At 40.5% G+C, this 12,310-nt stretch overlaps 1 protein-coding gene across 1 annotated transcript; it reads right to left on the minus strand.

The window, feature by feature from the left end:
• Positions 1–8,702: 8,702 nt before the first annotated feature.
• On the minus strand, positions 8,703–9,655 carry LOC118564254. Its single transcript, XM_036141685.1, has one exon. The coding sequence runs from the start codon at positions 9,653–9,655 to the stop codon at positions 8,825–8,827; it is 831 nt and encodes a 276-aa protein (XP_035997578.1). The 3' UTR covers positions 8,703–8,824.
• Between the last annotated feature and the right edge of the window lie 2,655 nt (positions 9,656–12,310).

Raw genomic sequence — 12,310 nt, forward strand, 5'->3', positions numbered from 1 at the left:
GGCCTGCAGTGTGAACATAGCCTTAGTTATTTTTTAGATTGTTATATAAATGAAGGAATAAATTAATTAATTAAGGAAAGAATGAATGGACTAGGATTGGTTTATTACAGGGTTCTCAAACTCCAGTCCTTGAGGGCCAGTGTTCTGCAACTTTTAGATCTGTCTGCTTCAACACACCTGATTCCAATATGAGCTCATTAGCAGAGCTCTGTATGTCAGGGAGTTAGTTTAGCCATTTGATTCTGGTGTGCAGGACAGGGGACACATCTAAATGTTGCTGGACACTAACCTTCAAGGATTTGTGTTTGAGACCACTATGTTATTGTTTGGTTCAGTGAGAAAAGATTGGAGGCCTGATTACCATTCTGTGAGTTGGAACGATCTTACATCTGCCTCAGAGGAACCCTCTCCTCTTAAGCTCCTCCTGATTGGCCTTCATTTAGACAGCAGCTGTACTGAGTCACCTGCTGGTCACACCCTGTAATGGAAGATATGAAGCACACAAACATATACAACCTGCGCATTCCCCTGTGGACATGACAAGATGTATTTCAAATTTAGGAAAAGAGAAACTACCCCAAATAACTTGTCTTGTGTTAAGGTGAGAACACTAACCTATAGCTTATTAAGTATAACACATCCCTATGCACAAACTTGTTCCCCTAATGATGCATTTTTAATTCCTAAGCAAAATTATTCATAAGTGAAAGCTAAGAAAAATATTGAAATAACCGCACATCATCAGGCTACACAAATATTTAAAAATATTATTTCTATTCAGAGACTTGCCCTTGTTGTCAGCCAGATAGAAAACCAACAGTAGTGGTCATAAACCTCTACGTTAAATCCTCGAAGCCACAGTAGTTTAACAAAGAAAGACCAAGGAGAAGCAGGTTTTATAGCTTCTGTCATTTAGAAGAACTGGAGCACTTTGGTCTTTAAGTAAGAGAAAGGGGGTTTATGTTTTACAGTCATGAAGTGTATGCAGTGTACAGAGTCTGTATGGGGGTGAGCCTGGTGTTACAGAGTTATAAAAAACATGTCATCATTTCTCAGAAACCACAGAGCTGGTTGCCATGGGAATGCTGCAGGGAGCTCCTCATCCTCCCACCAATGGGCTTCAGTGATTTGTTACCCCAGGAAACCTGGCTTGTTGCCTGGGAGACCAGAGGCTGTGTGCTCCACTTCAAATAAAGAGTTGGTTCTGTCTGGCTGGAGCACACAGTGGTGAAAAACAAAATGCTCTATTGAAGCCTGGGATTATTTTAATGTGGATGGCAGGAATATTGATTTGTTATAAAAACTAAGTGTAGTTGGTAGAAATGACACTATTCTGGTACTGTACAATGTATCATTATTACTTTAGCCTGTTCTGTTTTTCTGTATAATACCAGAGCTTGATCTTATCATTAATCCATGAAATGTGTTTATTAACAAATCCAAAACATACTCTTGCTGTGTTAAAAATCATGGCCAGAAAATGGAATCTGGCAGGGGATCCACTGTACAAACCTCTTTAAAGATCGCAAGACACAAATCATAAATGATACATTTTATAACTCAAAATCTACAAAACCTTATAACTCAAATGTACAATGTAAAATAAAACATAATTGTATAATGTTATCATGATGTTCTTTAAACTTCTAGTCATGGCAGAAGACAATGAAGAACAAACAATCAAGATTTATGCTCTGGGATTTTGGCTAAAGATTTGGGGATTTAAAGGAACTATAAGTAATAATGGCACCTAGTGGTTAAAATCGGATCAACACATACACAATTCCTTTTACGGAGACCCACCATTTACCCAATGCTTCTCTTACTGGCTTCCATGTTTGCAGGCTGCTACTCTTTTGCCAAAATAAAATATCAAATCATGCTCTCATATGATTGGCTCAGGAACCAGGAAGTAAACAAAGGCTACCCTCTGAATCAAAGTACTTCCGGACCGGACCTCTAGGCTTGAAAGGACAAAACCTTGACTAAGACGTTGATGGGTGACAAATGAGAATGATTTAGGTTGATTTTACAGTAAATATCGTACTTATAGCTCCTTTAAGGAAGTAGTAGTTTTTTTTTTGGATTTGTTTAGAGTTTATTGGTAATCAGTGTCTTAACCACAGTAGTTAAGTGTCTTGTTTAATTAAAAAGTTTAATTTGAAGGCTAACAGCTAGTTAAACTCTATCTATTTATTTTCAATACATGTACAAACATAAAAACAACAGGGGAAAATGAATACGGCCCTTTCTACATAGTTACTATACTCATCACTCCACATATTGGTAGTGTAAGGCCTAATCACTTCAATGACTCATTACCTTGTCTTATGGTTAAGGTTAACAAGACATTCTTAAGTCTTTCAACTGCTTCTCTTTAGCAAATGTCATATGGTAAGGGTGTTTTGAGAAAAATCTGAAAAGATTTTACAAAGTGGAAGAAATACAACATATACTCCACCTGCCAGCCTCCCTACAAAAGCCTCCCTCAGTCTTCCTTTCCCTGCCGGTTCGTCATCAGACTCCACTCACTTCACGTCTGTCAGCCTGGTTTTCCCCTGCTTGCTGCTGGAACCCTGCCACCTCTGTGTCTCTACCTCTGCCTGCTGTATGGATTTACCTGCCTCATCTGTGCTTCAGCTGCTGGATTTACCTGCCACTTCTCTGCTTCTAGTGAGGCCTATGTTTGCTGCTGGATCCTCCTGCCTCCTCTGTGCCTTGAGTCGGCCTCTGCTGGATTATCATGCCTCCTCTGAGCTTCAAGTGAGGCCTCTCTTTGCTGCTGGATCCTCCTGCCTCCTCTGTGCCTTGAGTCGGCCTCTGCTGGATTATCATGCCTCCTCTGAGCTTCAAGTGAGGCCTCTCTTTGCTGCTGGATTCTCCTGCCTCCTCTGTGCCTTGAGTAGGCCTCTGCTGGATTATCCTGCTTCCTCTGAGCTTCAAGTAAGGCCTCTGCTAACTGTTGGATTTTCCTGTCACCTCTGAGCTTCTATAGGCCTATGTTGGCTGCTGGATTATTCTGCTTCCTCTGAGCTTCAAGCCTCTGCTAGCTGCTGGATTATCCTGCCTTCCTTTGTGCCTCAAGTGAAGCCTCTGCCAGCTGCTGGGTTTTCTGTCTCCTGTGAGTCTCAAGTCAAGCCACTGTTAGCTGCTGGGTTTCTGGCCCCCTCTGTACTTCAGCAGCCCAGGTCTCTAGAACTCTCTCTGGTCCGTCAGCTCCTGCTCACATCTACACCCCTGTTCCAGTCCAGCCTCTCTGGTTTCACCATTCACTACTCATATTCCTCTCAATAAACTCTCAGTAAATAGCTCTTTGTGTGTGGTGTGCATTCTGGGTTCATCAAAGAAAAATCAAGATATATTTTTTATATTGAAAACCAGAGTGTACCCAGAGTGTAGCTCTTGCCATAAACCGCTCATTCTTCTGCATCGTGAATTTAGTATGCCAGTTTCATGTCTGTATCACATATTACATGACCAAACTGGATTCTGTCTGAAGTTAATACAAAAAATACTTATTAACAAATAGTTTTTCTCCGTCAGTCCATCCATCCTTCGTTGCAACAAGTTCAGCTATGGCACTATCCTTAACTCTCCCCCTGTATGATGAAGCTCCTCATCCTTTCTAACATTTAAGTTGCTTTATGTAATATCTTGCTCTCTGTGTCTTATTCAATATATCTTTCAGAGTTGGAATGGGTTGACCAATAAATTAAGAGGTTTGTTTTGTGAGTAGTGCCTGTATTGTTGCTGATGAAGTTGTGACACATCAATATACTTCAACTCTTCTGCTCAAAGCAGCAACCTCATATCCCAACAGCGAGAGAGGTCTATATTTTCCCATGTTAGAATAATGGTGTCAGACTCTGGAGGAACTGACTCTCATTCTAGCCACGACATACTTTACTGTATACCACTCTTGGTTATGCTAAAGTCAATGTCTTGAAGAGACTAAGTTAATACACTAATTTGCAAAAAAACATAGATGACATGCTGAAGTGCCTAAAACAGATATGCCACAACTATTACTTGAGATTCTGACAATCAATAACAAGGGGCAGCCCTGTCGAAACCTAACCCACACTGAAAACATACTTGACTTTGTGCTGAAAAATGCAAACAGCTTTTGTTTCAGTTTTAGTTACTACCTACCCTAAAGGTAGTCGGCGATTTTTCTTGAAATGTAAGTAAGAAACACCCATGCCCCTTTCTGAATAACTGTGCATGCAGAAAACCGTGTTACCTGCTCTTTCATCTCCCAAATACACTCTGGTCTTATTTTTTTCTTCTGAGGCTTTCCTCTTCTCCTCATCAACTTGTAAAACAGTTTGCTTCTTGTGACTCTCAGCCATTTTCAAAGTATACAGTGAGAACAGGAGAGCTACAATCAACAGCTAAAACCGGTGCTAACCGGATACATGCACACTAGAAGAAACTAACAAGGAACGTGCACGCACATTGGCGTTACATGAGCGCGTCAGAATGATTAGCATGTGGGACAACCAATTCAGACTGAACGGCAGCGATTGGTCAGAGTTTTTACTGTCCTGCTTCTTGTACAGAGATCAAATATTTTAACGTCCTTTTGTCTGAATACATAATGTATTTACTGTCAGGATGGAAAAACCATTTCACTTAGTATTAAAAAAAGTGTTTCTGAACAGCTTTACCAACTATAGCTTTAACCCCAAGCTGCCCAACTCATGTGGCCCAGCCAGTTCGGCTCCTCCCCGCTTTGTTTATCCCGTTTTCTAGGCCAGTATTTTGACCTGTATAGAAATCCCTGTAAGAGGGAAACGCTTCCTGAGGGTGGCTTTAGCCCCCGTCCCCCACCATGGTTGCAACATTGACACTTGTGAGAAATGGTAAACGATAAAAAAAAATATATATATAAAGAAAAATATAAATAAAAGAAAAAAGTACAAATTATGTTTTATAATTGCATATCCAAATTGTCTCGGATATGGTTTTCTTCCCCTGAGAAAAACCTTCTCATTTCTCCCCGCCCCTTGGCCAATCACTGAAAAGCAGGATGTTCAATCAAAACTCGGCTCGAGTCAGCTCAGTTTGACCCAGCTCCTGAGCAGGGCTGGAGAAACCCAGACATGCCCTGGTAAAAAACTGATCTTGAAAGACTGGCAAGTAGGCAGGGCCAAGTGATGTGTGGCCACACCGAACCACTGGAACTGGGGCTTTAGTGTCCTTCTGAGAGACTCCCCTTATTCTGAGTCCTGACAGTCCAAGGAGGAGCCAGAGTCTGTGGTGTTTGATCAGATTAAAGGAAAGCCCCAAAGTGTATCTTTCACAGCCTCGCACAGCCTAGGACCCTGCAGGTGATTTTTGGTAAGTACAGAAAGAAGCCTGAGTCTTGTTGGGAAAGCATAAGATAATTCAGGTAGATCCTGGTAAGTAGATGGGTGTCAGTTTTATAGAGGACACTTGGAGCTCACAGAACATTTCAGAAAAGACTTTGATGAAAATCCTGGTCACCCTTGCAATAACAAGGGGACTGTCTGGCAAAGAACTGACCTCCTTGTAGGTCTTCTTATATGACAGATCCTGGATGGATGAATGAATGGGGAACAATTGAAAGATTGAAGAATGAGGAGTTGGCCCAAGTTCTGCCCAAGGAGAATGATCACCAGGTGAGAAAAAACAGTTAGAGTAAGGGCAGAAATAAATAGAGAATGACAGACACACAAAAACGACAAACACAAGTTAACAACCCGGGCCCATAACGAATTCATACCATGTTTCAAGAATCAAAAATCAAGAATATTTATCGTCATTATGTGTTACCATAATGACATTTTGGTGAGACATCGGCTCAGAATGCATATATAATGACATACAATGCAGAGACAAGAAGGCATTTTGATATTTTGAATCCACTTACAACACATCCTGACAAGCTTAAAACATGCAAATAGTCCTTAGCATTAAATAAAATGTTCGAGTCAAAAACACAGCCAGCAGTCCCTTTACAGACGATATAAATTACTGTGCACTTGCATGAACATATCAGACAAACACTCAATGATAAGTTAAAAAGTGCGCAAATAAATATTATCGAAAATTGAAATGTTCAAGTTGAAATGTCCAAGTTCATTGATGCCTGAGAGAAAAACACTGGGAGCAGTCAGTTTACAGAATGATGTAAAATAATGGGCAACTAATTCAGATGTTTAAGCTACAGAACTGTGCACTTTACATGGATGTCCAAACAAACGTTCATTGAGAAACTGAAGTGTGCAAATATGTGATGTGAGAGATGGTGTAAATAATTCTTGTCGCGGCCTTCCATGTTCCAAAAAACCAAAATTCCAATATAGGCCGTGGGTGGTAACAGGTGGTTTGATTTGTACGCACTTCTTACTTCATTGGTTTGCAAAAATATGGGATTTATTTAAAAAAAAATATATATATAGACAAAATAAAGACTAAAAAATGTCTTACAACTTGTTGAAAACGAAAAATAATCTAAATTTGCCGTTTGAAGTTCTAAAGTGGTCAAAAAATCATTTACAAAGCCTCCCGTCCACACCAGACATTTACCAAACGATAGATCTCCACCAAGCACCCGGTGTGTTCTTAATTACTTAAATTAATGGGAGGGTCTAACAATTAACAACGTAATCTAAACATTTCAAACCAAAAAATTAATTACAAATTTTGGTTCTAAACTAACTTAAATATATTCCAACTACCCAAAAGAAGAAAACTAAATTGTTAGAAAATACAATCCAAAAAATATATCATAAATGGCCACAACATCCCGGCCCCTAATTCATGTACAAGAATTATGTCTAATATCTACATAAGTGGCCAATAACCAATGCAAAATTTATATCAACATTAGCAGAATTAGCTCTTCAATATCTTTCTATTTACAAAAATTATTTAAACAAACTTATGCAACAGTCCATGATACACTTTTTTTTTTTTTGCAGTACATATGTCTTCTTAATAAAAAATAAAGCAATTTTTGCAGTCCATATGTCTTCTTAGTGAAAAAATAAATAAATAAAGCAAAAACAGTCAGTGTTCCATGACTTCCATGTTCTTCTCTTGTCCATGTGTATGGTCTGAGTGTGTATAAAAAAGTGTATGTAGCAGAATGAGATGTTCAGCATGTCAGTAAATGAGTATCAGTGTAAATGTAGAGCCAGAGGTTCTAGAACTTAGCTCAGTTGGAGACAAACGTTTGCTGTTGTCTCTACACAGCCTCCAGCAGGAGACATATCTTGTTAATCGGCTTTTCCAGCTCATTTGTTCTCGTCTTGACCCGAACACGTCGTACCAATCCACATGCATCGGCCATGGTTTCTGTGATGCGTCCAATAGGCCAAGAATTTCTTGGAGCAGCCTCGTCAACAATTAGCACCACATCATCAATGGCAAAGTTCCTGCGAGTCTTGTTCCATTTCCGTCGTTCTTGCAACATGGGGAGATATTCTTTCACCCACCGTTTCCAGAACAGATCCACAATGTATTGGGCTTGTTTCCAACATCTCCGTATGTACAGGTCCTCCTTTTTGAACAAACCTGGCGGCAGCACAGGCTTACCTTTTAACTGGAGCAAATGATTTGGAGTAAGAGCCTCTAAATCATTGGGATCTTCAGAAGAAGGTGTAATCGGGCGATCGTTTAATATAGCCTCCACCTCACATAAAACTGTGTGCAAGCCTTCATCGTCTAGTACTTGCTGGTTTGTGATGGAGCACAGTACTCTCTTTATTTCCTGCACCAGGCGCTCCCATACACCACCATGATGGGCTCCATAAGGAGGGTTGAAAGTCCACTTTATGCCATCTTGTGCTAAGCATTTTTGGATGTTGCTTTGCTTTAGCTCCAACATGGCTTGCTTCAACTCACGATTTGAGCTGACAAAGTTGGTTCCGTTGTCCGACCGGATTTCCTTGACTTGTCCTCTGCGGCAGATGAATCTCCTGATGGCGTTTATGCAGGAATCTGTGTCGAGAGAATGTGCCACCTCAAGGTGAACTGCACGACAGGTTAGGCATGTGAAGAGAACTCCATATCTTTTAACAATAGTTCTCCCTCTCTTCACTTCTATTGGTCCAAAGTAATCAGCACCAACATACGTAAATGGTGGAAGATCAGTTGAGATTCTGTCAATAGGAAGATCTGACATTTTTTGCTCACCTGGCTTTTGTCGTTGTTTTTGACACACCATACAGTTTCTGATGATCTTTCTGGCTGCTAAATTAGCATGAGGGATGCAGTACTGTCGCCGAAGGGTAGAAAGCATGTGATTTCTTCCTCTGTGTCCAACTTTTTCATGGATGTGTTGAAGAATGAGCTTTGAAACATGGCTTTCTTTGGGCAATATTGCAGGATGTTTTGTTTTTTCAGGTAATGCTGCTTTGCTCAGTCTGCCGCCCACTCTCAACACACCATCAGTAACAACAGGATCAAGCTTGTACAGATGACTTGACTTCTTCACTGCACCAGAGCTCAGGGCAGCCATTTCAGTACCAAAATGTTTTCTCTGCACAAAGCTCACTATGGCTTCCTCAGCCTTGAACAGATCATCAGTTGTGAGCTGAGCATCCGTTTTATTGTCCTGTTTGTCACACATTTGATTTCCACAGTGTGCAGTTAGCAATTTCTTTGTTCGTAGCATTTCTTTTAGTTTCAGGATCCATGCTACATGTCTTTTTAGCTTTGTCCAACTGGAAAAGTACATTAGCAGCTTGGTGGTGGGACACACTTCTTCCAGCACAGCTGCACATGTCAAGACCTGCTCTTTAACCTCTGGATCAGCTTCCAAATGAACAGGTATTTGTTTAACCACTGCTGGTCATTGGATCTCAGGTTTTGTGAGAAATTCCGGCCCACTGATCCAGGTGGAAGACTTTAAAAAAGAACCAATCTTCATGCCTCGAGAGGCTGGGTCAGCTGGATTCAACTTTGAGCTGATGTATCTCCACTGAGTGACCTTTGTAAGATCACGAATAATGGACACTCTATTAGCTACATATGTTTTGAACCGTGTCGTTGTGTTTGCAATGTACTGCAGGACGGTTGTACTGTCAGACCAAAAGACTGATTCACTCATATTGAGTCCAAGTTGAACTGACAGCATCTTGTCCAGTCGCACAGCTAAAACTGCAGCAGCAAGTTCAAGTCGTGGTATAGTAATTTGTTTTACTGGTGCTACCCTTGCTTTACCAATAACAAAGGAAACACACACTTCCTGTTTACTATTAGATAGCCTAAGATAAGACACAGCACCAAACCCAGTTTCACTGGCATCACTAAAGTGATGCAGTTGTGCACTTCTTATTTCCCCAAATCCTTTGGGTGTGATGCATCTTCTGATACTTAAGTTGTCAAGAAGAACTAAATCTTTGACCCACTTGTCCCAAACTTGCGCTATTTCTAGTGGAATTGTCTCATCCCAGCCAAACTTCAGTTTACATAAATGTTGAAGAATCTGTTTAGCAGTGAGAATAACTGGAGCTAAGAAACCCAAAGGGTCGTAAATAGAGCTGACGATGGACAAAATACCACGTCTTGTTAGTGGTTTGTGCTTGTTTACAATGCTAAAGGTGAAAACATCCTGTTCAACGTCCCATTGCACCCCCAAGGCTCTTTCAGTGGGAAGCTGTTCCCGGCTAAGATCTAGCATCCTTACACCTGTAGCTCTGTTTTCCTCAGGGATCTGAGAGAGGACAGAGCGCTCACTACACACCCATTTATTGAGCCTAAATCCCCCCTTGGCACACACCTCAGTGAGTTGTTGATAAAGAGAAATGGCCTGATCAACAGTCTGGACAGACCTGAGACAGTCATCTACATAGAAGCTGTGTCTGATTGTATTAATAACCTCTTCTGGGTACAGATGTTGGTTGTCATCAGCAGTCTTTAAAAGTGCATATGTGGCACAACTAGGGGAAGAGACTGCACCAAAAATATGGACCAACAGTCTATGCTCAACAAGGTCTTTTGTGATGTCACCATGGGGCCACCAGAGAAAACGTAGGTAATTTACATGTTCCTGAGCAACTCTGACTTGGTGGAACATGCCTTTAATGTCTGTCATAAGGGCAATTGGACCTTGCCGAAAACGAAGGAGCACTCCTAATAAGGTGCTAGTCAAGTCTGGTCCCTGTAACAGCTCTTTGTTCAATGATGTTCCAGCATACATTGCAGCACAATCATAGACAACACGCAGTGTTTTCTTACGGGGGTGGTAGACCCCATGATGAGGTATGTACCACACCTTTCCTTCTTCATGTTCCATTTGATCTTGTGGTATGATTTCTGAATGCCCTTCCACATCAACATTATGCATAAATTCTTTGTACTCGTCAAAGAATAGCTTATCTTTCTGAAATCGTTTTAACAGATATTGCGCCCTCTGCTGGGCAACCTGTTTGTTGTTGGGCATTTTTACTTCAGGATTACGAAAGGGTAACTTTAGGTAATAATGACCATCTTTAAGCACCGCTGACTTTGACATGATGTCCATAAACTGTTTGTCTTCTACAGACATTTCAGTATGCTCATTGCACTTGTGCTCTACAAAATCCTGGTTATACTGACTGACCAGCATTTCTTCCAAACTTCTTATAGAGATACGGTTCACCTGAATAGAACCAACAACATGTCCATTTTCTTCACTACCCTGACTGAGTGGACCATTAACAACCCAACCAAGGCGTGTTAGCACAGCATAAGGCCCACTACCTTCACTGTTAACTATTTTCCAAGGTTCCAATGCTTTGGGAGAATTTACACCAATGAGCAGCCCAATGCCAGCATCTATTGGTGTCAACTCAACAACTTTTAGATAAGACCATTTTCTTAAGTCTTCCTCTTTAGGGATGTTTTCTTTAGTGACCGGAATGGATTGTTGAGTATAAACATCAGGCAACTTTAAGTATTCATTTTCTTTTAAAGCAGCTACTTCCAAACCAGATATTCTATAGCTACTTACAGGCTTTTCCTGACCCATGGTTTTTAGCATGATTTCCACTTTTTTTCCAGACGCATTTAACTGCATCATCAAAGCCTCTGTACAAAATGTTGCAGAGCTGTTTGGATCTAGAAAGGCATAAGTCTCCACAATCTTTGTTCCCTTTTCCAACTTTACTTTTACTGGGACGACTGACAGAACACACTCATTAGACCCGGCCCCAGTGTAACTACCAACATTTAAAGATACAAGAGCATTTGAGACTAGTGACTCTTTATCCACAGCCTTAACTGCTTGGTACTGCTGCTTTGTTATTTCAATATGCAGAACAGTAGGGTGACTTTTATTACAGGTGAGGCATGTTAGACGTTGTGGACAGTTCTTACTCATATGCCCCTTCTGTAAGCAACCAAAGCATAAACCTTTACTTTTAAGGAATGTCACCTTTTCTTTGTTGGCTTTCTGCTTAAATGAGTCACATTTTTCTATGCAATGATTTCTATCACAAAATAAGCACTGAGCTTGAACTACCTTTGTAACCTCATGGTTAAACTGGACCTGTTTGTCATTGTTCTGTTTAGAAACTACAGCAACAGAAGTGGCAAAACTGCTACTTTTAGTTTTAAAAGAAACCTTTGATGGTTTTAAAGCCATCTTTTCTTTTGCAGTTTGACCTTCTCCAAAAACAGGATCTAATGCAGCTTTTGTTTGTTTTTCCAGAAAATCAAGAAGATCTTTAAACTTTGCTCTACGGTTATACTTTTCTGCTATGTCAACCACAATCAGTCGCCAATTGTCACGAAGTCTAAAAGGCAACTTTGAAACAAGAATTCTCATGTTGGTTGAGTTTTCAAGCTCATCGATAAACCCAGCTTCATCCATGGTGTTGAAACAACTTCTTAAAAAGAATGTATAAGCTCTTAAAGCTGCAGCATCATCAGACTTTAAAACTGACCAACTTACAGCTTTGTCTATAAATGCAGATGTTATTTTTGCTCTGTTACCAAAGTTCCACTCAAGCTGTCCTTTTGCTTCCAAATAAGCAGTTTGTGGACTCATATGCATACAACTTCTCACTAAAGCTTTAGGCTGACCTGTGGTAAACTGTTCTAAGTAATAAAGCCTGTCCTGCACGTTATCCGTCTTAGCTTCTATTCCTTGCTCAAATGCCTTAAGAAAGGACCTAAAATGCAAAGGATCTCCACTAAAAACAGGGATTTCTACAGATGGCAGGAGTGACATTCTTTGCTGTTTCACAAGCATCTCAGTGATTTCATTCTGCTTCTTCATAATCTCTGTTAAAGCACTACTATGAACATCAACCTGAGAAGATATTTGTCTTAGGCTTCCCCTTTCTGATTTCAC

Source organism: Fundulus heteroclitus, chromosome 9, assembly GCF_011125445.2.
Source record: "Fundulus heteroclitus isolate FHET01 chromosome 9, MU-UCD_Fhet_4.1, whole genome shotgun sequence".
NCBI lineage: Eukaryota > Metazoa > Chordata > Actinopteri > Cyprinodontiformes > Fundulidae > Fundulus > Fundulus heteroclitus.